General features: G+C 39.7%; 2 protein-coding genes across 10 annotated transcripts in view; one reads left to right on the top strand and one right to left on the bottom strand.

Annotated features, from left to right (window-relative positions):
• Positions 1-16,374, top strand: part of PLEKHA3 (pleckstrin homology domain containing A3) — a 33,409-nt gene extending 17,035 nt beyond the window's left edge. The window contains exons 5-8 of the mRNA XM_088135764.1: positions 6,119-6,283; positions 7,006-7,049; positions 8,781-8,896; positions 10,021-16,374. Coding sequence (XP_087991890.1) covers positions 6,119-6,283; positions 7,006-7,049; positions 8,781-8,896; positions 10,021-10,151 — 456 coding nt within the window. The 3' untranslated portion in view covers positions 10,152-16,374. The remainder of the gene's footprint in view (positions 1-6,118; positions 6,284-7,005; positions 7,050-8,780; positions 8,897-10,020) is intronic.
• Positions 16,238-25,176, bottom strand: part of TTN (titin) — a 299,036-nt gene continuing 290,097 nt past the window's right edge. For all 9 annotated transcript variants that reach the window (XM_088135751.1, XM_088135752.1, XM_088135753.1 and 6 more), the window contains 4 exons: positions 18,969-24,922; positions 18,728-18,881; positions 17,660-17,944; positions 16,238-17,533 (listed from right to left, as the gene is read on the bottom strand). In XM_088135751.1, the coding sequence (XP_087991877.1) occupies positions 17,241-17,533; positions 17,660-17,944; positions 18,728-18,881; positions 18,969-24,922 (6,686 nt within the window). In that variant the 3' untranslated portion in view covers positions 16,238-17,240. The remainder of the gene's footprint in view (positions 17,534-17,659; positions 17,945-18,727; positions 18,882-18,968; positions 24,923-25,176) is intronic.

The raw sequence follows: 25,176 nt of genomic DNA, 5'->3' as shown, positions 1-25,176 counted from the left end.
ATTAGATTGGATGTATACAAATGAAGTAATCGGGCCTGAACAGATAGGCTTCTGCAAAGGAAATTCTGCAATTGACCACTGTCTCACATTGAACTTCCTAATTGAAAAATACCTGAACTTAAGAAGGAAAAAGCTTTTTGTAGCATTTATAGATCTTAAAAGTGCTTTTGACTCAATTCCGAGGGATGTACTATGGTCTAAACTGAAGAAACAAGGAATAGACCTGAGGTTGCTGTTCCTACTAAAGAAACTACATACAGACACCTCTTGCCAAGTTAAATATTCAACTAAGGGTCATTTAACAGAGAGAATACCTACACAGAAGGGAGTTAAGCAGGGCTGTGTCCTTGCTCCTCACCTTTTTAATCTTTTCTTGAATGACTTGGCTCACTCCCTTAGTTCAGTTAATGGTCACCCCACGTGCCTTGGAGGTCTCCCTACTCCATTGTTACTTTATGCCAATGATACTACAGTTCTTTCCTGCTCGAGGGTGGGCTTACGAAGATATTTGGCGGCATTTTATAATTATTGTCAAAGTAACTCACTATTAATTTTTCCAAATCAAAGGTAATAATATTTGCTAAAAGATGGCACCTGGCGAGATGGTCTATGGGCAGTATAGAAATTGAACAAGTCAAAACTTTTAAATACCTTGGCATTACTTTTAGTTATAATCTTTCTTGGGTAACTCATCGTAATAAGTCAATTCACTTAGCCAATTGTTTCGCCGCCCAGATCAAACAATTCTATTTTACAAGAGGCAATCAATTTGTACCAGCAGCAATTAGGATATTCAAAGCTAAATCTCTCTCTCAAATACTTTATGGTATTCCTCTTTGGTTGAGAGTTTTTAACGCTGAAGTGGAAGGTATACAGGCTTCCTTTCTGAGGCAGCTCTTAGGGGCTCCTAATTGCGTCTCTTATCCCATAATCTGCTTAGAAACGGGTCAAAGTTTAATTGAAACTAAAGCCTGGATTTTAACAATTAAATATTGGCTCAGAATCTTATATAGAGCAGCTCCTCGAAGTCTGCTATCATATCTCAAAAAAGATAAATACATCTCGCTGTGGTCACGACATATTATATCCAAGCTTAAGCTGATTGGGATTGCAATTGAGGACCTATACCTTTCAGATGAAAGCTTTGTATTTAGCACTATTAAACAGAGACTTTTGTACTTAGAATACCACAAATTCAGACCAGCCCAACCTCGTGTATACTCCCCTGCCATGCTTGGTACAGAAAATCAATTGGGCAAGATGGTGCATTATTTCAACAATCTTGTGTTACCTTCCCAGCGAAGGGCCTTTTTCTTGGCTAGAGTGAATGCTTTTCCTTCTAAGGTGCTCCTTGGAAGGTATAAACGGATTCCCATCCATGACAGGCTCTGTCTTTGTGGCAGCCCAGATACAATCTATCATATCATTTTTGATTGTTATTTATTTGTGTCTCTTCGACATGATTTGCTTCTAAGACCTTTGCAGGGCAAATATCCTCTGAACGATGTGGATCCTGTGTCATCCTGCCGGTATTTGCTCTGTGATGCTATACCTGAGATTACCCAAATTGTTGCTAAGTTCCTGGAGGAAGTGTTCAAAAGGAAATGTAACCAAACACTTCTTTGAGTATTGTTTTCCTGCTGTCATCCTTATGATATGCTAATTCCTTGTATTTTAATGTTTGCAATGCCAATAAAGGTTTGAATTTGAATTTGAATTTGAATTTGACATCCTTACTGTGCAAGGGGTTGAAATGATTAAGGCCTCTATTGCGATACCAGCCAGCTACATTCCACGTTAGGATTTTTAGGGCATTTGCCTTACACTGGTCCGTGTGGCGTCATACCTTCTCTAACAGTGCCCTCTTTATGGTTCTGCTGGATCCCACCAGTACACCTATCTTCAGGCTTGAGATTTTCAGGGGGCTGCTCACGAACCTGCATGACTACAAGAATTTTTGATTTTGGGGCTTCTAGTGGTTTCAGAGGACTACTGGGACATGAGTTAAGAGCGGGGCAGTCCTCCATATCAGGCGCTACTTAGAATTTTGTAGAACTTGATTTGTCGTGGCAGCTATGAGAGTGTAGGTAGGTTGCACCTTTTCAGGAGCACACTCACATGGTTGCTCGAAATGGGGATTATTATCCTGGGTATTTTGTAAGGCAAAATTTATTAATGGCTTGGCTGTTTGACAAGTTGTCATTAAGGATTCTCTTAGATCATCTAGTCTCTTAAGTATATCAGCCTGTCTTGTATGCAGCAAAGCACTGAAGGAGTTAATCAAACTTTCTTCTAGTGAATCATTAGGCAGGTGTGTTGTTATGGGTTGAACAAATTGTTTGCTTAGATTTTTCCCTAGCAGAGGCTCTGTTGATAAAAAGTCCTTGAAATTATCTGAGGGAATTTTGCTGTTGTATATTAAAGTACCAGTCCCCGCTTGACTGTGCTGAGTTATAAGTGAACTAACTTCCTCAGAGTGAAAAACATGAATTGGAAAGATTGAAAAAGTGCTCAAAAAAGGTTTCATTTTAAAGAGCATGCTAGGTACCACAGACTGTCCGAATGTCAACAAGACTCGACTGTAACTGCCTCTGGTGGGAGCCATTCTGCTTTTTCTAAGTCCAAAAATTGTCTCTTGCAGTGTAATAGCTGGCTTAAGGACTGAGTGATGGCTTTCTTAGATCCCCATCTGCCTCTGTTTATTGTGTAATTTAAGATTTGCAGAGTAATCTTATTAGTTTGCAGGAGACATTTGCCTATTAAAAGCTTTTCATCCTTCACTCCTTCCTCTGTAGAATTGCTTATCTTTTTCTTTTCTTCCCTGACACTTCCTGTTAAAGGTTTAAGTTTAGAAGTGGGATCTTCCTTTCCTCTGCCAGCTGTTTGTAAGGCACAATTTAGGTACAGCTCAATTAATTTGGCAGGGTGAGCAGTAGGATTTGACTGGCTCTCAATAAATTTTATAAAAGATTCTTTTAGGGAGTCAACTTTATTTTTAACTGTAGTCAGCAGGTCAAAAATTGAAAGGACAGTCTGTGCAGTCAGTAGGCTATGCCTAGTTATAAAATCTAGTGCATCTTGTTCTTTCAGGGATTTGAAATTAGGATCCACGTCGCCCTCCTGGGTAAGTCGTTCAGCGGCTGAGCTGGCAGCAACTGCCTGTGGGGAGGGGGCATTCTCTGTCAGAGGTGAGGAAAGCTCTGAAAGTTGTTGGCTTTTGATCTCAGCCTGTCAATCCCACTCTAGAGGGTCACAGACAAGCAGAGGAGCATTACTCACAGAGGAGACTTGCTTGCTTGTGGCAAATCTGTCAACCTTCTGCTGTTTCAGCGGCTTGGATGATGGCTGTGTTGCAGAAGGGGTCCTCTGTCGCTTCTTTCTTTTCCCCACGTCCAACAGATTCTTTTGGAGGAGCTCTTTACAGCCGTTGCTGCCTCATCGCCATCTTGGCTCCCCTACTTTTAGTTTATTTTTCTTAAGATGTTTATTGTTCCCTTCCAATATAGTAAAACCTTAATTTAACTGGCTATTTGAAGAGATGGGTTGTCTCTTTTTTTGTCTCTTAAATCCAAATGTCCACTACATCCGAATGTGTTCATTTATGTCAACTTACATCATTTTGCATAATGATATAATTTGTGTCAGTATCCGTCATTTGCATAACAAATGATCTAAATTGATGTTTTTATGTGTCAGATTAGAAAAATTGATGCAATGACATAAGGTAGTGCAGTTTTCTGAATTGCCTGAGAAACAATGGACTATTTTTGGCCAGAGTCTAAATATGTATGTATGTGTATGTGTGTGTGTGTGTGTGTGTGTGTGTGTGTATATTTACATTGCATCTGAAGTTGTTGGCTGAATAGAGATCCAGAGAATCAAGGTTTTAATGTATCAGCAAAATGTCTCACACGAGAAAGATTGGCTGTAAAAATGAAGACACTTGAGGCATGTAACAAAACTGATGCAGTGTTTTTATGTTTAGGATTCCACATTTTATCACATTCTATTCCATCCCCCCTTCCTCCATCTCTCCCATTTTTTTTTTTTTTTTTGGTTTCTCTCTTTGGAATGGAAGGAATTGGCATTTTGTTCCCATTTGCTGTGTTCTGTCTTCAGTAGTTGTTCTGTGAAGGAAGTGGATCTCCTAGTCGGGTTGTGGGGAAACAGGTGTGTGTGTGTGTGCATGTATTGTTTTCATCTACTTTCTTCTGCATCTTATAAAGGCAAGTCACTAAGTTAGGAATGGCACAGCTAACGCTTCCAAGTTCTTTAACCGATGCAGCATTTCAGAGAACAAGTGACATCGAGATCTGAGTCCAGATAATAATTTAATAAACTGTGAAGAGGTGTTGTGATATAATCAAACTTTGTTTTAAGTTCTGCAAAAAATATCCAAACTGTTTCAGCAGAGTAAGCTGGTTCATTCAGCAGTCCAGTTATAGTATAATATATACAGTGAGATTGGTAGGATGACATTATGAAATAAAATTGTTTAATGGTTTGTAAAATCACTTAAAATAGTGGTGAAATTAAAATAGGAAGGCCTCTTAACCAGTTAACCTTGTTGACAAATGCATTTATTTTACCCAGATAACTAAAGGAATTCTAGACCATCTATCTGTATTTTGTTTCATTGGGGTCAAAATGATGCTAAATTTATATTGACCACTTGAGAGAGATTTCTAGAAGCCATTATACCAAGATAACCAGAAAAATCAGTAAACAATCTCAAAGCCCATGGGTTAACATATCAAAACTATTACTGAGTAATATGTAGTTTGATCTACCTAATTTATAGAATAACTAGATCTTAAACTCTCGTATTAAAAAAATAAGATTAGGGATAGGTGCTTCTAGCTTATCTGTGAAATATGAAGCATCTTGGCAACACCATAATATAGATCCACTTTCTGTAGAATGTGAAGTGGGAGGAAGTAAAAATTGCAAACCCCAGACCCAATTTAGAATACATCTTTAAAAGATACTGGCTCTGGAATCAGTCTCTGCATTTCATAGGAATCACAAATAATAGATCAATTGTTAAGTTGTTTCATTTGTGTAAGTGTAAAAGCCAGTAGCTTTTCTAGCCCCTTTTGTATTGTTGCCTGCTGCAAAGAATCGGTTTCCAAAGCACAAGACCATTAAATTTGTATTTAACAGAAACGAGAGATCTTTGTGCTCAGGAGATGGAGGTTAACAATTCTTTGACTTTCTCCTATAAGGTTAACTAGTTGTTGATTCAAAAAGCCCATGTGATAATACAATCCTGAATAATTGCTTTTGCAATTTCCTATATCAAAGTCAAGGAGGAAATGCCATGCCTGTTGTAGTAGAAAAAAGAAAAAAATCTGCTATCTCTTGTTCACGGATGCATTTCAGGTTCACTTGACAGAAACATAAACATTGACTCACAGAGTTAATGTTAGAAGTCACTAGACAACCCATGACCCATTGGGTCATTGTTTCAGAGATATTTCCTTACCTAAACAGAGAAACAGAATGACCAAGGACAAAAAAGCAGTGGCAGTGGGAGTGATTTGTGACTTGCTGCCAGCTCCCTCCCTCCCATAATATAGGCTTGTGCCATTTGCCCTCCCCTCACAACCCTCAGGAGAGTCCTGGTGAAGCCGCCTCCTCCTCAGCTGACCCGTGGAACTGCCTGCCACTTTGCTGGGGTGAAGTGGAACAAAGGGAAGTGCGGACCATGAGGAAAACTGCAACCCTGCTCCCCATTCTGGTGTGTCCCAAGGGCCCCCTCCCTTGAGGGAGGAAGAAGGCTCATCCATCAACCACTGGTGCCCCCCAACCAGCTCTACCCAACCAGCTCTACCTCGGCAGCAGGCATCCAAGTCACACCCTCATCCTTCCTTCAATGCCCACAGCCTTTAAGAGATTTCATAGAAAATGTCTGAGGTGGTACAGTCAACATAAGTGCCCCATCCAGCCCTTAGAAAAATGTTTGGTGTTCATCAAAGTAAGTTAAGTTGCTATAAACCAGCTATTACCTACAAACCAGCAATTACCAGTTAAATTGGTAAAAAGTTTGGGAAATAAATCTTAAATTGTTTAGTTGCTCTAAGAGTTTCCAATATCTGCTTTTTCCTTTTGTTTTCAGAATATGAATGAAGCTTCTTCCTTGCTCAGTGCCACCTGTGACACATTTATCACAACACTTGAAGAATGTGTGAAAATAGCAAATGCCAAATTTAAGCCAGAGATGTTTCCATTGCCTCATCCTGATCCTTTAGTTTCTCCTGTGTCACCTTCACCTGTACAAATGGTTGGATATTCTTTAATGTCAAATATTCCTGAAGGTTTGGGGAAGTTTGGGAGGGAACAGTAGGGTATAAGCTAGCACACACTTCCTCAGTGTTGTCCTTGCCCAAGTCATCAGGATAAGCCTCTGCCAATAGTAATGAAAGCCTCAAGCCTTCTCAGGAAAGGTTGCCTATTATATTCTTAAATGCCCTGTTTTAGAAACATGTACCTCTGACAACAACTTTGTGTATTGGGGGAGGATATTGCCTCATGCTTTTACTGCTCAAGAAACTCCATAATATTTGTCTATGAGCAAAAAAGCTAAGATCACTTCAGGAGATTAATGGTTTAAGGACCTCCATGGCTGACTATTCCCAGCCCTAGACTGTGTCCTGACCTCCCAAGCATCCATGGTTTCTTCTGCAGACCTGGTGGGCTCTAAAAGTCAAGGTTTAGATCTAGCCCAGTACTCCTCATTTGCTCAAACGTAGTACTTCAAGGTCTCCTTACAGTTGGTAAACTAAATATTAAAACTAACATAAAAACAATAATGTACTTTTTTGAATTATGATGTTATAATATGTCATTTACTCTTTCAGGTATGTGTATTCCTCTCCCATACATTCTTAAAAAGCATTCCAAATAAATATTTTTAAAATAATATTTCATTAGAAAATAGAGTCACATACAATTAACATTTCAAAATCTATAATAATCTGTTTTATTTCTTATATTCTTCTTTAGATGAAACGTTCTGTTAGCCATCCAGGTACTTGTAATCTTGAGAGGTAAGTATGAAATTGTGATTAAATAATTAATATTTAAAAATCAAGCAAATTATAAACAATGTGTTAAGGCTCACTTATCACATTGTGAAATACTGTCTGATCTGAAATAAATGGGAATACTCCATTTATTTGGAGTATTGGTCTGGTATTTGAAATTCACAGCCTTTTGCACCATATAATCTCACATGAATTTTGGAAAGTTTCTGGTGAGTTGATCTTATGAGATATAGTTGAAAATTAATACATGAGTAGATTGAATTCATTGTGACAATTCTGTTTTAGGCAGTCCTCATTTAGTGACTGATCGCAGTTACAATGGTGATGAAAAAGTAGCTTTGTGACCAGTCCTCATATTTATGACCTTCGCAGGTCTATAAAGCAAAGGAAAGCTGAAGTAAGATTGTAAGCACAGTTGTGGTTTCACTTGGTGACCACTTCACTTAATGACAGTTGCTGGTACCAATTGTGGTCACTAAATGAGGACTACCTGTATAAGGTTTTGTGTAAGAATGAGAAAAGGAGCACTAGTGATATTTTACCATTTGGAATGTCTTTTATCTTTTATTTTTCTATTATAGTAATAATAGATAAAACTCATCCATGTCTAGAATTCTCACTCATTATTACTAATCATATGTTCTTTTAGTTTTATTTAAATAATTGCAATAATTACTCAGTGGATTTTTTAAAAAATTGTTCCTGATTACCTACTGGCGAACTCAAAAAAGGAAGAAATGGGTCTCAAGGTGCCTTACTTGAATTTGACTAAATTAGTCCGATGAGTTGTGAATGTCTTTTTTAACTTGTGGACTGAATTACCTTTGAGAGTTTGAACTCTTGAGAAGAACTGTACATCCAAAGCATGTTGGGCTAACTCGGTTCAACTCAGATATGGCACTTAGAAGATTATTCCTTTTTGGGGGGGGGGGTGTTACATTTGGATTCTTTGTTTTAGCTATAAAATACCTGTAGTGCATTTTAATCCAGCTATGCCCCCAGGTTTGTGGAACAGACTGTCCTCCTGTTATTCAGAATGAAAATTGGAGCGTACATCTTAGAATCCAGTTAGATATAATACTACCAATTGCTGTTAGTTTTTTATTATTATTATTATTATTATTATTATTATTATTATTATTATTATTATTACTACTACTACTACTACTAATTGGGGGAATTTTCATTGAGATTTTAGCATGCAGGAAGATCAGCTTTACCCTGTCCCTTCTTAGCTATAGTCCCAATGAAAATGTCCTGTACTTTGTGTTGTTCAGGGGACCCTAAAAAAAAATTACATCACTGGCGGTATCACAGGGCAAGAGAGGGGTGCCTTTGGGGACTGCACTGAGAAAAGTAGGGTTAAAAATCTCCTCCTGTCCATCTATAGACATTACCTTTTTTGAAAATATATCTCTATTTTAAATGAACAAATATTTTTTTTATTTAATAAAACGTCCTGCCTTGTGGTCCCAGTACAAATTTCCTTCACCTCGTATTGAATGCTTTACAAAGTGCTATCTGTGAATTTTGTGTAACATCTGGTTTAACTCTTAGCAGAGTATTTATATTGAACCCACTAACCTGCAGTGGTCCTTTCCCTTTTCATCTTTTGCAGTATTATCTTTTGGCAACTTGTATCAGGGAAATAACATTTAGAAATAACATTAATGAACCCAAGAGAACTGTAGACCTTAAAAACATGTCATAACTTGTGCATTACTCTAACTTTAGGAGCAGTCGCTTTGGAAAAGAACCAAATGTGTCTTCCCATCAGCTTTTGCACCGGTGGAGAAGAACAGTCTCAGATACAGAACCTTCTATAGATCTTCCCCTTGAAGATACAGACAGTAAGGACATACTACTTTATGGATGTTATCATTATTTTGTACTTATTTTTCTTACATCTTAGCCTGTGTTTTTGCTAGAATAACAGCGGATATCAAAATGAATTACTGTAACTCTCTTGCACTGCGCCCATCTTAAACTAAGATGGATTCAGACGTTACTTTTTAAACTGATATTAGAAAAAGTAGTAGGTTGTTAAAGAGAGAGTACAGACCCAATGCTGTCAGCAGTGAAAAAGTGTGCAAGAAACACAGAAGTGACAATCCGGAGATATTTTTTTCCTAACTTCTTTGTGGATGTTAAGCAATAGCAATTTTCTTACATGCCCATTATTTAGATGTATCTTGAACTAAAATTAAACATTCAACCCAGTGTGATTTCCTGTTCTATGAAGAAGATGATCAGGGTCAGGGGTCAGGGAGTGTGAGGTCTCAAGTCATTTTTGTAGCCTCTCAAGCTCTATCTGACCACAGTGCCTGAAAATCCATAGTAGTGTGTTTCCCATTTGGGGGCGGGATAATTTTAAAAAGCAAGGAAAGCCCACCCCAATACTTCCCCAAGAAAAAGCCAGAGGAAAAAAAGAGAAAATCCTGGTCTTACCCTGCCACCATTGCCCCATCTTCTCCCAAGATGTGCAGCCCTGGCTTACTAAGGTGGTCCATTCCTGTTGTCGGTATTCTGAGTTGTGCATAGGATTCCCACCTCTTTGGGTTGGATGCTAGTTGAACTTGTAATGGGATCTGATATCTGAGCAGGTCCCAGCACACTAGCTCTCTCCAGGAGTCTCCTGACTCTGAAATGTGATTTGTATGTAGGATTTAGATCTTAGGATGGTTTCTTGTTAAAGTATCAAATATCTGTCAATGGGAAGGTTGGCATGCTAAAGGGTACTGCTAGCCCAAGTAGAGAAGGCTGACTTAAATGGACAAGTGGTCTGACCTAAGGCAGCGTCCTAGGCGTCTGCACCACACAAAGCAAAGCCTACCAAGGAAGAGTAGAGTTAAGGCTTCCTTTGGAACATCTCTCCTGAATCTCACAGCTCTGTGATCAGATGGGATGGTTTCTACTACTTGTATGGAATAAGCAAAGAAGGGCAAATGATTGAGGAGTGTTTTTCTTGTTGTAGGACTAGCAGCATTCAGTTCTAGAGGAGCCCTCAATGGAGATTTGGCACCTCCGGCTGTTCCTGAAGCAAAGCTGTTGCTGTCTCAGAAACCGAGAGGGCCTGAAGAGACTCCTTCTGAGCCAATATCCTGAGGAAAGAGAAGGCTCCACTTCCTCTGAGTAATGCTATGCAAAAGCTGCTGTAATTCTGCTCTCGTCGTAGGGGAGTAGTAATTCCCTATGTGAAGGTTTTCTCTGCACTTTATAGAATAATGTAAAAACTATCTTTGAAGTGTATTTTATCTTTATATAGTTGACTTGCAAAAGTATTTTCCTAAAAAGAAAACTTCAGTTTGGGTATTTTTTAATAGTTAGGTGAATGTACCTTTGTAAATACTGCTCTTCTTTTTACTGGGTGTGGCGGTCAGGCAATTTGGCTTGGCCTTGAGAAACAGGTTTCAGATCTGGGGCAAGGAAAACCTGTGCCCTAGGCTGAGCCACTGATTTGATCCCAGAGTTGCATTTCTCTGAGTACAGTCTCTTCCCACCAACTTCAGTGGCAGCCCGCCGTATTGGGATGGCACCTTTATTTCAGGACAGATTTGTGGTGGTGGTTGTTAAAAGACAGATGATTCCTAAAAGGTATCTTATAAGTAATATCTCCCCTCTTTTTTCTTTTTTTTAAAAAAGGTCAGTCTAGGTTCTTAATGTATATCTAAAATCCCACTGAAATAGGTGGAATGTCAGTGAATTGGAGGGAATATTCCAGCCAAAATTAAACGCTCCAAAGTCCTGCCAGTACTATCAAGTGAAATGGATACACAGTGAAGTCAGTGAGATTTTATAGTGCTTAGTTTTAGCTAGACCTTACCTGGTTATTTAAATCCCAGCCTATGTTAATCACGGAAAGCACCTGCATTTTTTTTTTTTTACTTGCACCCAAAACTGTAGCCAATCAGAAATATGTCATAGATGTGCAGTATTTTTCTAAGCATGCAAATAAAATATGTGATTATGAGGCATTATACTATACACTGGGTAAAGATATTTTAACATTTTAAAAGGTTTTTTTTTTTTTTTTGGCACCATAAAATGCCTATTTGTCGTTACTGGGAAGAAGAGATAAGACGGGCTTAATTCTTGTTGAGGAGATTTGCCTCACTAAATGCCTTGTGGCAGTTTTTTTTTTTTTTTTTTTTTTTAAGTTAATTGGGCAGAATCCAGCCAGTGTTGAGGACTTACAACCTCAAGTAAAGGCATCCTTAATTTCCTTGTGTTTCTATGACTGAGACTAAACAATGCTTCCTTTGCCTGGACTGAGCCCCCGCCCCGCTTTTCTTTTTTATTTCCAGGCAAAATAATCTTCCGTGTATCTTTTCACCAAAGTTCTTATTTTAGTGCTGCTTTATAAAGTCTACTCTTCGGCTGCTGTTGTAATGTATTTGTGTTTGCAGCAGTAGATGTATGTTATGATCCTTATACCAAAGGGAGGGTGGCTTTCACCGTTGTGGGCTCTAGTGTCAGAAAAGCAGAAAATTACAGCAAGATCTCTCCTCTGTTAACTCCCTGCCGCTTGCCTCTGCGGGTGCTGGGAGGCCAACCTCTAACTAGAGCACGTAGCAGCCATCGATGGGACATCGTGAGCCCGGTTGGTCCGAAAGTGCTGTGGTGGTGCCCTCTGTTTCTGCCAGAGCAAAGAGGAAAGATGGAGCTTGAAGTTCAGCAATTTTTGCACAGACATGTCTGAGGGGTTGTGTCCAAAGTTGTTAAGTGTTTTGAAATGTATATTTTTGTTTTTTATTCACTTTGGAATAGATTTGGTTAATAATGTATTGGCCATGGAGCACTTTTTTAAAAAAATAAAAATGGCTTTTTAAAAAAAAAGTTATGTAAGTGTTCAATAAATGCAGTTTTTACACAGGCATTCTGTCTTGTTTTGATCCAGTCTCTTTTTATAATTTCACAAATCTTGCCCAACTGTCATTAGGTTGCAAGCATGCAAGCAGCTTTTTGCAACTTGGTACTCTCCAAATGTGCTCGACCTGAGCTTGTACGGTCCTCCAGACAGCATGGCTAATGGACACCTCACCCAGGTGGATTGAGAGGGCAGTGTGGGTCTGACCTTGACTCCCATTTGCCAGCCCTCCAAAGCAGCTGTTTCCTCATGTTTAATGAGAGTGTCAGCTACATCAGGCAGCAGCTCTAAACTGCTCATATCCTCCAGGCTTCCCCAATCCAACAGAAAGTTCAGTACAGCTGGAGGCCAGGAAAGAGCGTTTTAATGAGAGTGCAAATACATCGAGAACAAATTGAATTTGTCTTGGCTGGATTAGGTTTTAGTGTTTTAGATAGCGGCATGAAACAGTCCCCAAACTTGAATTTCTTTGTGCAGTTTGAAGTAACCAGTTTGGTGTGTGACCAGCAACATGATTAGAATCTTGAGGTGTGGGGTCAGCCCTGGATGGACACAGTCATTCTGCATTCCTCAATTTCCCTGAGAAGATGAAGGCTGAAATCTCCTAGGACACAAAGCCAAGAGACTTTCTTAACAGCTCTGGTAGGGAGAGGCAGGCAATGCGATTGGCCGTACCATAACGGAATCCATCATCTGTCCTGAATTTCCAAAAGAAAGTATAAATCCTTAGGTGGGACTTATAAGAACCATCAAGTGTAAGCTACAGAACTTGAATTCAGCCGCTTTCCTCATCCTGATGCCTTAGAGATATATTGGACTACAACTCCTATCCCTAGCCAGGGCACTCAAGGGCTGTGCTGGGGGCAAGGGACTGACGGCAACAGCACCCCAATAGAACTCATTGTTGGGTTGGGCTACAGATCACTGCTGCTCCCATGATGAGTCCATCAGGGTTCTGGACTCAAAAAAACCCAATGAACATGCTTGAGAGACCAAATTGCCCTAGCTGCAAGGCTCATTGTTATAAGCCATTGGTTATTTTCATCCACAATGAAGTCATAAATGGATGATATATTGTGGACCAAGTGGACATTAAGCAACAGCACACAAAATACTAGCCTCACAACATCAGCAACTGGGATGGGAATGTGCCAGAACCGAGGCCCCTGAAGTAGGTTTAAATGCAAGGTCTCCAGTAAGCTTCAGGAGATTTTGAGCTAGAATTAGTTTTAAAATTACTCCATCCTGGTGTACTTACGCTAACACAAACATCCTGCCCCCCTTTTTCGAGCCAGAGAAAACCATGGAATCTTTTCCCTAAATGCTTGCTGTGTCCCAGAGGTGTACTGGGCAACAGAAACAGAGCACAAATTCAACGTGGAAAATCATACAGGCTTTTTTTCCTTTGTTCTGTTATTTAAGAAAAGCTAAGCCTGTTACAACCTTCATACCCCCCCCAACAACAAAAGGAAATCTGACCAAAATGCAAATATGCACACTCTGTAGCTGTAAGAAGCATCAAGGAGGCAGAAACACAAGAGTAATGCCCTGAACAGGATCACACCTTAGTGTCACAGAGCTGTGGCAATAGTTTATTGACAGACACCAGAATCCATTTGTGTCTTGGTGCCACCTTCCAAGTGCTTCCTTCTTCCTTTTGCAAAACAGCACGATCAACGCTTTGAAAGGCTTCTGTGCCCATTTGGGCACCTCAGTTCTTTGGACTGTGCCTGCTCGTGTGTGCTTATCCATGCACTGAGTCGGGCCATTGGAAAAAATAACTCACTGACCTTGTACTGAGATTCACTGATTTGTGGATCACCAACCTGGTGATGAACCCATCAGAAGAACTCTGCATGCCATAGTCTATTGTCTTCTATAGACAATATTATCTATTGTCTATGGCATTAAGATTTGAGAGTATTGATACAAGTTTGCTTTTTTAAATGTTATTTACTGCTGTATTACTGTCCCTCCACAATTCAAGAACTGAGTAATGCCAAGAATTTGCTGGGGGCTTTATAGCAATTGCACTCCTTTCCACTAGATGATGCCGTTCCTTCTCCGAACTATAGAATAATTATGGAGGGACAGAGCAAATATTGTATGAACACTTAGGGATACCTAGGCCTGTTTTGAAGGCCAGTGTTAACAATGGCAAGAACTTCTGCTCCTATCCTTCTGTTAGTGTAGATCCAAGATATGTTGCTTACTCTCATATCCTGCTGAGTTGCCCTTTACACTATTTTGTGGCACTTTGAACAAATATTCCTCTCCTTGCAAATCATTCCAACGGTGCCATGGAAGAAAATACACTTTTTTATTAGCCAATAAAGCCTCAGAAACCTCAAGAAAAAAAAATCACAATTGTTTTAAGAGAACTTTGGGTGGAATTAAGCTCTAATACACCATCCCACAACAGAAGGCAATTATTCTTTCCTAACATTGTCTGATGTTTTATATGGTATTTTGGTCTTGATCGTAAATAAAAACTTGAACTATGGACTTGCTGGCTCTTGCATGACTTCCTTGTGAGGAGGTATGAATCCAGAGCAGTGATCTAACTAGCCATAGGAAGAGTATTGTTTCAACTGGTGCTAGTCGACTGTACATTTTGAAACACGAAGAAGTGAGTAGTAAAAGAAAAGTATCAAATTTAACTTAAATTATAGGGAAGCAATATGTATTTAAGACAGTTGTAGGATAGAAATGGTGTTATATGGACTGGGGCTTACAGAACAGTGCTCCATCTTTCTTCTTCGGTTGCTGGCCAGTCAAGGAGCCCATGGATAGTCCAGAAATCCATGAACATGGGTTGCCACTGTGTTCTTCTGGGCTGCTTTTTGCTCTTTTCTTCTTTTTAGACTTTTTAATCCTGCCTACAGCCATATTTCTTGGTGGCCTCCCATCCATGTGCTAACCAGATCAGTCCCTCATAGTTTCTGTCAACATCACCTCAGGGCAGATAGGTGTTGCTGTCTGTTATGGCCAGTTGAAATTAAATTGAATTCAGTTTGCTCTGATTATAGCCACAGTGGGTTGCTCAGCATGCTAGTCAAAAATCAGCTGAGGCCTGCAACCAAAGAAAATGGTCTGGCTCTGCTTTAAAGGATGGCATCATTGTCAGGTGGGTAATAATTATGGCGGGATGCTAGTTGACAAGGTCTTAAGCCTTTGGCGTCAAAGCTGACATAAGATAAGCTTTGATGGCTTTTCTAAATACTTCCTGAATCAGTTCCCCCGCCCTACATCCCTCTTGCTTCTGCCTCATTTTATAATAATTGCTGAAATGCTTGAACAAATTGGCACCACAAAACTGCTCGACACCTACACATGCAAACATGTGCAAGTTTATAATTATATTTGCACCATGCTGCACTTGCTCCTGTTTGCACTACACTGGAGACTGGGGATCTTCTCCGTCAGTGAATGGAAGAGGGGAGATGATAAGGTAAAATGCCTGTGTATTGTGCTCACGCTTGTCTCCAAAAGGTGCAGCTGCGTTATTTTTGTTTTGGTTCTGCTGTTGTCCCAAACTTGCACTCTAAGACTGAGCATTTATTTAAAGTTCAGCTTGGGTGAATAGGAATGCTACCAAACTCTTTCAGGCCTTCTCTGTTACAGAGGTGCCATTCACTTTGGAGAAAGAGAAAGGTTTTGTTCAAAATGAGTTTGGTAATCCTGTTCTGAATGAAACAATTTTGGGTTTCAAACATCATCCCCAGATTTCTGTTGTAAATCACATGCAATATTTGCATTTTTGAACAAAAACAAACAGTACTTGTGAAAAACCAGCTCTCCTGCTGCTTCCTTTCCACCACAGCTTTGTGCTTTAAATTTGCTATTAACTCTCCTTCTTTTGTAGTAGAACGATTTCTCCTTTTATGATATGTAGATTGCCTGGTGAAAAAGCAAGGCAGAATTCCTACATATTGAATAATGGAGTGACGGAGGAAATTCCCTTTTTTCACTTGATCACTTTTGTTTCTATGTCATTGCATTTTATTTTTTTCTTGTTATAAATTAGGGACGCTAAATGTGTTCCAGGAATGAAGAGTGTAGGCCTCAAACTGTTCATTTTTGTGTAGGTATAAGGCTAAAGACCTAAAGAGGAGACACTGTGTGTCTGACAAATCATTTCCATTCCCATTCTAAAAACCCCATCAAACCTGGAAAACAGTCCAAAATCATACAGCCAAATTTTACAATGTCAAGGAACCGAGGGACCATTTGCAGTTTGTGGATTGTGAATAGAAGCTGAAAGCAGGGATGCAAGTGAAGAGTTTAAAAAAGAAGAAGAAGGAAAACTAGGACACTGAGGTGGTGATGTGCAGGTGGCATGCTTTATTTAAAATGAAGAACACTATCTCAAGGAGGTTCAGTAAAACAGCTAACAGCTTACTAATAGTTTACTACCTATGAAACTAAAACTAAATTTACGTTCAGGGCAAAGTGTGATGTTATAGCAACAGTTTAAATTTTCCTTAAACTGTGGTTCAAACCTTAGTTGCCTGGAGTTGACATTATCATCTACCAAAATGCTAACACTATTACACAGCACTGCATCCAAGGAACCTCCAAGAGCTGGCACTGCTTCTGCACGTGAGTCCCCAAACAGCTTCGTTCAACAACGGGATAGCCAGGTGATGTTACTTTATCGTAAAGCTGTTCAGGCAGTCATTGTCCAGAAACAATGCATAAAGAGGCGATGAACAAAATGCTGGCCGCTGACATTTTGTTCGATCTATGGTAAATCAGTCATGAGCAAATGAAAGTTTGACTTTGATCAGATACAACATAAGCTATTACAGTGGGGCTTACAGGAGGGTAAATGCAAACCTCACCAATGGCTTATGTTTCTGATAGCAAATAAATTCATGCACGCATGAAACGTGCACAGCATAATCTCTTAGGTGTCAGGAAAGGAGTCTTCAACAGGGAGCCTCTCTACCTGTTGAGGCAATCTTAGACATCAACGTTTTGTTGAGGCACCAATATTAGTTCAATGTTGAGCAGGGTATTCGTTCCATCAGAAACTTTCTCCTACCAACGGTTCCAAAAGTTACATTTTCAAATGTCATAAAATAAATGGTACAAAACTCCATAACCGTTATCATCGGCTATATACAGTATGTACATGTCAAATGAAAAAAAAGTTTTAAAGTCAAATAATGATGACTTTAAGTCATAGTGTAATTTCTAGGACCTTGTCTTGTTCAGGAAGGTATAAAAATACTATTTTAAAAACTATATATTTACAAATCAGTTATTTCAGTCCATACGAGTCACTTGCCAGAAGTCAAGTGCAAAGAAAATAATCATGCTTTCTACATTGATCGGATGTTAATGTTCACAGTGGCAGAGTCAATGCCAAAGTCATTTTCTAAATTCAGAGTATAAAGGCCCTCGTCATTCTTCTGAACATCCATTATGATAAAAGTGGTTAAATCTTCACAGGTTTCAATGTGGAATCTGCCACCCTGACTAGAAATATTTTGCCCTCTGCGGGACCAAGTTATTTCGGGAGTAGGTTCACCAGAGAAGGCACAGGAGATGGTCAGAACCTTTCCTTCCTCTATGGAGATATCACTTGGAAGAGCTTCAATTTTGGGAGGTGTTCCTTTGCAAAACAAGAAAAAGGTTGAAAATTAATTCTCAGTAGAGGCGATGACTTCACTAAGACAGGAGTTATGCTAAAGGATGTTGTGGGGATTTCTCTAACTCTACGTATAATCGTATTGCTCACCTCTCATATCAGACTTAAGCATGCTACTAGTTGAACTCTCCATTTGGGTCAGACTAGATTTCCCCATTATACTGCTGGAGCTCATCTCTACAAAGGACTCTTTCATGGAAGACATGCTTTTGGCAGACATGCTTGCAAATTTCATTTCAGTCATACTGCTACTGCTGAACGAAGCTTCTTGTTTAGAAGCGGACATTTGAAATGACTGCGAAGAGAAACCTTCCTGCATGCTTGCTTCACCACTTGTCCTCAACACTACCTCTTTTGGAGATTCTTCAATTAGAGCTGTGGAGCATAGCAAACATACATGGAAAAGAAACCAATGACAACACATTAGCCGATGAAGACGTGTGTTCTCTACGTATTGACTTTATGAAAAGAGAAACAGGAGTGGCTTGCAATTTGAGGAAAACCGAACCTGGCTTTGAAGTAAGGTTCTGATAATGGATAATAATGCAAGAATGCTCTATTTTTCCCTCTACCTTAAATAAGCGCATCATTGCCATGATCCGTGAAATCTAAATGACTTAAAATTAAATTAATTAAATTAATTAAATTGCAATGACTAAAAAAGTGTGAAAAAAATGAGAATGCTTTGTTTCCCTATTTATATTCATTGAAAGCACCATTTAAAAAACACCACAGCTTTCCTTAAAATACAAGCCTGTATACACATAGGTAGCAAACACAAAGTAACCCAGTGATTGCTGGGATACATACAGCCTTATGTTTTATCTTAGAACTTCAATACTTTTTAAAATCCAGAAGGCTGTGCACCTTTTGGAATTAATTATTCTTGAGAGTTTTTTAATCAGTCATCACCAGAACCAAGGGGTTAATAGCCAAGATATGTTACAATACTTGAAAGCTTTATGACAACACTGAACTGGCATAAACATTTTCTAAAATATTTATTATATGTTTATTTCAACATATTAACATCCTCATTTATATTGTACTTTAGATTCAGTACGTAAAGTGATACTTTATTAAACAATTCACAATTCTGCTTTTATTACATCATCTCAGCCCTAGTGAAATTAAAGGAAAACTTAAAAATAAACTTACGAAGGACAGTCAAGGATGCTGTTGCAGAGCATTGCCCATGGAAATTTTTTGCTTTGACTGTGTATTTTCCACTATCGCTCACTGCAGCGTTTTGAATCGCAAGAGAATAAACATTCTTGGAACGATTTACTTGGATGTTGGATGAGAGAGCAATCTGATAACAAGAAGAGATGCTTTATTAAGGTCATGTTTAATCCAAGTACGCAAATAAAATTTTTATGGCTAACAAATAATTACTTACGGGTTGATTGTCTTTAAACCAGTGGATCTCAGGAGAAGGATCTCCAGAGACTTCACAGGTAAGCAGCACACCTTGTCCTTCATTAACATTTTGAGATCTTGGTTGCATGACGAAGGCTGGGGCATTTGAAAGATCTTTGGAAACATTCATTTCAAAGTGACATTTGATGATACCATCTTCTGTTTTCCCTTCACATGTAAGTATTCCTTCATCTTTCTGGGTAGCCTTGTTAATGGTCAAAGTATGATCACTTCCAGATACACCGTATCTATAATCTTCCGAGTTAGTTAGTGCTACTCCATTTAGCAGCCATTTTACCTCAGAAGCACTGGGAATATTGGCTTTGAGAATAGTTCTTTGACCTTCAGCCACTGACATTTTGGTGGTAGTAGCTTTAATTTCTGGATAAGTTATTTTAATATCTTCAGGTACTAGAGACTTCTTAACAATTTCTTCTTGGACTATTGCCTTTTCTTGAGAAGTCACTGTAGCTTTCTTTTCAGTAGATAATTCAAGTACTTCTGCTTCTTTCTGAACCAGCTTTTGCGTTTTGGCTAAGCTTGATACCTGAGAAATCATATTTTTGAATGCTTGTCCAGTGAACACCAAGCTAGTTTTGGAAGAGCCACCTTCCCCAATAATTTCACATGTATATTCACCCTGGTCAGATTCCTGAAGGTTATGGATGTTAAGTTCGTAAGTTCCATCAGCTGCATAATGAAATTTGAAACGATCATCTTCTTTTAATTTCTTGCCATCTTTATACCAGGATACTTCTCGAACACTTAACACACTGCTTTCAACTGAACAGAACAGTTTTACTTTATCACCAGAAACATCAGCTTTCAGTTGTTGTTTTATCTTGGGGGGGGCAGCAACTGGCAAGTCTACTTTCTCAGCTGGTGTCGTTTTCTCTGCAGCAGTTGATTTTGCTTTGGAGGGGGCAGGAGATGGTTCAGGGGACTTTACTCGCTTTGGAGACTTTACTCTGTCTGGGGATTTCACACGAGGTTCAGGAGACTTGACCCTTGGAGGTGATGTAACTGCTTTTTCTGGAACCTTTTTTCTTTGAACAGTTAAACTAAAGTGTGCTTCCTGCCTTCCTTCAGAATTTTCTACCACAACAGTATAGCTGCCTTCATCTGAACTCTGGACAGATGAAATCTCAAATATAGACTTATACTGAGTGCGTGTTACTTGATAACGCCCAGAAGAAACAAGTGCTTGCGCACCACGCATCCATGTCACTGTTGGTGTTGGCTCGCCATCAGTGTCGCAAGAAAATCTTGCAGTCTCTCCTTCAGAAACAGTGATTGACCGGGGCTTTGTTAATATTGTAGCAGGCAGAGTGGTTTTAAATTTCCGGTGCGCAGCTTTTTCTTCTAGTGATTTTTCCTCTGATGCACTGATTTTCTTTTCAGCAGAAGCATGACGTTCATATGATGATAATGACTCCCTTGTTGCTGTCAGTTCTGACTTGACTTCTCTTACTGAGGAGCTTGCTTCTGTCGCAGAAATTTTCTTAAATGAAGAGATTGCATACGTATCAGTCCTTGTCAGATCAGGAATAACAGTTCTAGGAACTTCCTCATCTCCGCGCTGGGAACTATATGTAGTATAGTCTCCGCCTGCAACATCTAATGTTGCATAGTCAGAACATTCTCCTTTATAGTTTGTGCACACAACACGGTATGTGCCACTGTCATCAATATGGCAATCAAAGATCTCCAAGGTCAATACACCACTAGTGTTCGTGAAATGAATCTTGGGGCTCTCTTGGATTTCAACACCATTGTGATACCATTTCACCTCAGCAGTTGGCTTGGACTGAACATTCAGAATAAATCTGGTGTTGGCGCCACACGGTACACGATGTGAGCGCATTCGCAGAGTGATGCGTGGAGTATGATCTAGAGTGAAAGGTTCTTGAGTCAGAACTTCATATTTCCTTTCCATTGTTTTTTGAGTTTTCAAAGCAGCTTTCATGGACTCATACCTGGAAAATATATCAAATCTTGCCGTCCTTTCAAATCTAGAGAGAGATCTCTCACTGGATACTGGACTTGGTGAACGTGGGCGAGTTCTTTCTGGCGTGGGAGATCTTCTCTCAGGTTCTTCCACAGGATGTGAACGGGGCCGAATTAATTCCGACACAGGCCGCATCAGTTCAATATAAGTTGGAGAAAGAGAGCGTCTTCTTCTGAGTAACCTCGAAGGAGGTGAATATTCCCTTTCAACGTGTCTCACCACTTCTATTTCCTCTTCTTCCTCTCTTGATGTGATCTCAGTTATTTCTTTTTCTCTCCTTCTCCTCAGCCGTCTCTTTTCTTCTTGTGACATATATTCCAGTTCACTCTTGTATTCAGAGAGCCGCTGCCTGGTAGTAACTGGTCGTAGGAGTTCTTCATCTTCTTTCTCAGCCATTATTCTCTCCCTTTGTTTAGGTGGCCTATACACTGCTCTGTCATGACGTTGTCGAAGCTGTGCATAAGTTGCAGCTGTGTCTTCTTTAGTTGGTATATGATAAGTTGCATATCTCAACTCCCTTTCCCTAGATATTTCTGCAGCTCTTCGTGCATCTGCTGCAGAGTAATGCAGGGAGGACAGCTCAAAGCGTGGAGGGCTTCTGCTTGGAGGTGAAGCAGAAAACCCTAACTCCAGTTCTTCTTCAAGTTGCAGTCTTTCTTCTTCAGTTCTCTTCATGGCTAAATAATCATCAACAGGCAGAAGTAGTTCTTCATCAGACAGGTCACTAAGTGATCTCCTTCTTGGCCTGTAATAAAACTCATAATCAGGAGATGGTGTACGGCGACGTGCTGGTCTCACTATTTCAAGGTCGTCTTGTGACAATTTAGGTATGCGCCACTTAGGTTTATATTGATCAGAAATGCGTGGCAGTGGCATTACATAGAATTGTTCCCATCTGGAAAGACGAATGCGCTTGGGACGCTTCTGAACAATCCTGTCAAGTTTTCCTGGCATTTCATACTGGTCTCTCAGTTTCTTGTACCATTTCATGTCTGACATGGGCACAAATAATTTGATGTTCTGATCTTCTTCAAGAGCAGCGGCCGCATGCCTGCGGGGCTCTGGGATCACATAAGGCATTCGGAGTCTCTTTTCCTCTTTAATTTCCTCCTCCCTCAATTCAAATTCACCTTTGACGGTTTTTGTGCTTACAGCTGGTTTATACAGAATGGCAGCCTCTCTCAGAGCCTCCTGTGCTGCTTGTGTCAGTGGAACAGATTCTGTCCTCGAAAGAATTTCTGCCATTCTCACAGTCTTGTCAATTCTTCTCTGTACAATTTTTCGCTTCTCCTCTTCAGACGTATATTCACGCTTGACGTATTTCAAGCGCTCTACTTTCAAGTAAGCCTGGCAGCTTGTAGAACCAGCACTGTTTGTAGCAGTAACTCTGTAATAGCCACTGTCTTCCGGCAAAGTATCTCTTATATGCAAAGCGTAATAATCTAATCCTTCATGTACAATTTCAATATTGGGACTAGCCGAGAGAGGCTGACCATCTTTTTCCCACTTCAGTGTTGGTTTTGGTATACCAGACACTCTTACCTCAAAGCAGACCCGTTGGCCTTCTTGACATTCTGCGTTTGCCAACAGCCTTTTGAACATAGGTCTCAGAGTGGTATCCTCTGCAGGAGCATGCTGAACCACGGTTAGTTTAGCTTTGCAGCTATCCTCACCATATTTGTTACGTGCCAGCACAGTATATTCGGCATCATCCTCCTCATTAACATTATGGATTAGAAGTTGATAAAGGCCTTTATCTGTTTCAAAGGTGTACTTCCTATCATCGTCTCCTGGCTTGATTTTCTGGCCTGATTTGAACCAGGTTACACGAGGTTCTGGGTGAACTGTTATAGTTACTCCAAACCGGACATTTTCACCAACATAGGCAGTTCGGTTATACAGGGGCAAAGTAAATTCTGGTGGCTTCTCCAAAAGTCGCAAGGTATCCACTCGGCGCTTCACTCTCTTGACAGTTCTATATCTGTAATAGTCAGAAACTTCTCTGACACCTTTAACAAATAATTCTGCATAGGAACTGTCTTCCCCGTAGTCGTTTACAACTTTGCATCTATAGGTACCATCATCTGTTTTAACAATATCTTTGACATACATTGTAGCCACACCTTCATGATAGCTGATTTCATATTTTTCACTGTTTTCTAGTTGTCTTACTCCAAAATACCAGTTCACTTGTGTGGCTGAGTCATAGTTTTCAATTTTGCAGACATATTTGATATGTCCACCTTCTTCCCCAACAGCATGCATTATTTGCCCAGAAATGGGTCCAATTTCAATTGATGCCACTTTAACTTTAGCAACTGTAACTCCCTTCTGAGATCTGACAGCACCGCCCCATGAAACGCGGGCAGCTGATACAACTATACTCCATTCCTTCTTCACCAGCGTTTGGTAGTAACGTCTGTGTCTTAGTGTTTTGATTACTTTAGTGCTGGTTTTCTCTGTTCTCTGCTTCAACCATGGATGGTTAAGAGCTTCGGTAGCAGTCATACGAGATTTTCTTTCTTTTACTAGTAGGCGGTCAATGAAGTCCAAGGCCTCAATACTTATATCTTTGAAGGCTTCATCATCAAAGTTGTATTCAGCACTGATGATGTTTTCAACCATCTGTTGGTTTGTTTCAGCAAGGAAAGGATTCAGGCCACTTAGAAGTACATACACTAGAGTTCCAAGAGACCACATATCTGTGGCTGTGCTAACCAAATCATGCTGATGGACTTCAGGGCCATAATATTCAGGAGAGGTAAATTGAAGCCTGAAATTATCACCAGGTTTCAGTTGTCTTGCCTGACCAAATTCAATAAGTTTAACTATAGAACTTTTTCTTGTGAAATAAATAATGTTCTCAGGCCTGATATCAAAGTTTCCAATGCTGTGACTGTGTAGAAATTCCAGAGCTTCACATACTTGGCGTACATAGCTTACAATTTCTCTTTCATTAAGTTCAAAACCAGGAGTATTCAATCTTTCAAAGATGTCAAGTCCAGATATGAATTCAGAGATCATGATCAACTCTTCTAGGCTTTCGAATGATTCATGAAGATGTAAAATATTTCTGTGCCTAGCAATGTTTAAGATAGAAATTTCTTTCTTTACTAGCACTTGATCAGCACCTTTAACTTTGACAAACTTAGCCAGGTAAGTCTTCTTGGAAGCAATCTCAACGCACCGGTGGACAATTCCAAATTGCCCACGGCTGAGTTCTTCAGCAATCATATATCTATCATACAGTTCCTTTGTAGAAGAATGAGCTGCCTTTGCTGTGGTGACTTCTCTGGCCTCATCAACTTCTTCATCATAATTAAATACTCTTGTCTTATCTTCTTTGGTTATAACAGCGTCTGTTGGTTCAGATGGCTGACTCTGCCCAAACTTATTTTCTGCTATAACATGGAAGACATAGCTTGTCTTACCAAACAGGTTTACCACGGTGTATCGTGTATCACGAGCTTGGCCAACACGAATCCATCTTTCAGCTGTGGTAGCACGTTTCTCAATAGTATAGTGGGTGACTCTACTTCCACCATCACTGGCTGGAGCATTCCATGTTAAGTTGACAGAATCCCTTGAAACCTCACTTGCTTTCAATCCTCTTGGTGCATCAGGTACATCAGCCACATCTAATTCAACAGTTTTCTGATCAATGCCAAATCTGTTCTTAGCACAGACAATGTAGAAGCCTGCATCTTTTCTGTCCACACCATTAGGGAAAACAAGAGATGTGAAGGACCGTGTAACAATAACTTGGTAATGTCCATTAGTATCAATGAGATCTTGCCCTTTCTGCCATGTGATCACTGGATCAGGCTTGCCGCTGAATGGAATTTTGATGCTAATAACTTCACCACGGAGTGCATGAACAGCTCCCATGCCTTCAAGATTTTTAGGTAAGTGGATCTTAGCAGGAACTATTTAAAAAAAGAGAGAAATTAAATTAGCAAACTGATTATGTAAAGGAATTTGAATTTTTGTTTTAACAGAGGAAAACTGATTCACAGTGGCTGGACCATGTTTGCAGCATAAGGGCTAATACTGGAAATTAACTTTTTGCCATAAATTCTTTCCATGGCCAAATGAGCAAACACTGGTGTTCATATTACAATCTTTGGAGATCATCAACACAAACTAGTGCAACTTTCTGCAACAATGCCAGAGCTTCTTA

This window comes from Python bivittatus, unplaced genomic scaffold, assembly GCF_059951505.1.
Source record: "Python bivittatus isolate LINGU-HERP-01145 unplaced genomic scaffold, Pbiv_v1 ctg000200_np1212, whole genome shotgun sequence".
In the NCBI taxonomy this organism is placed as follows: Eukaryota; Metazoa; Chordata; class Lepidosauria; order Squamata; family Pythonidae; genus Python; species Python bivittatus.
The sequence above is the reverse complement of the archived record's forward strand: the minus strand, read 5'-3'. Positions and strand labels throughout refer to the sequence as shown.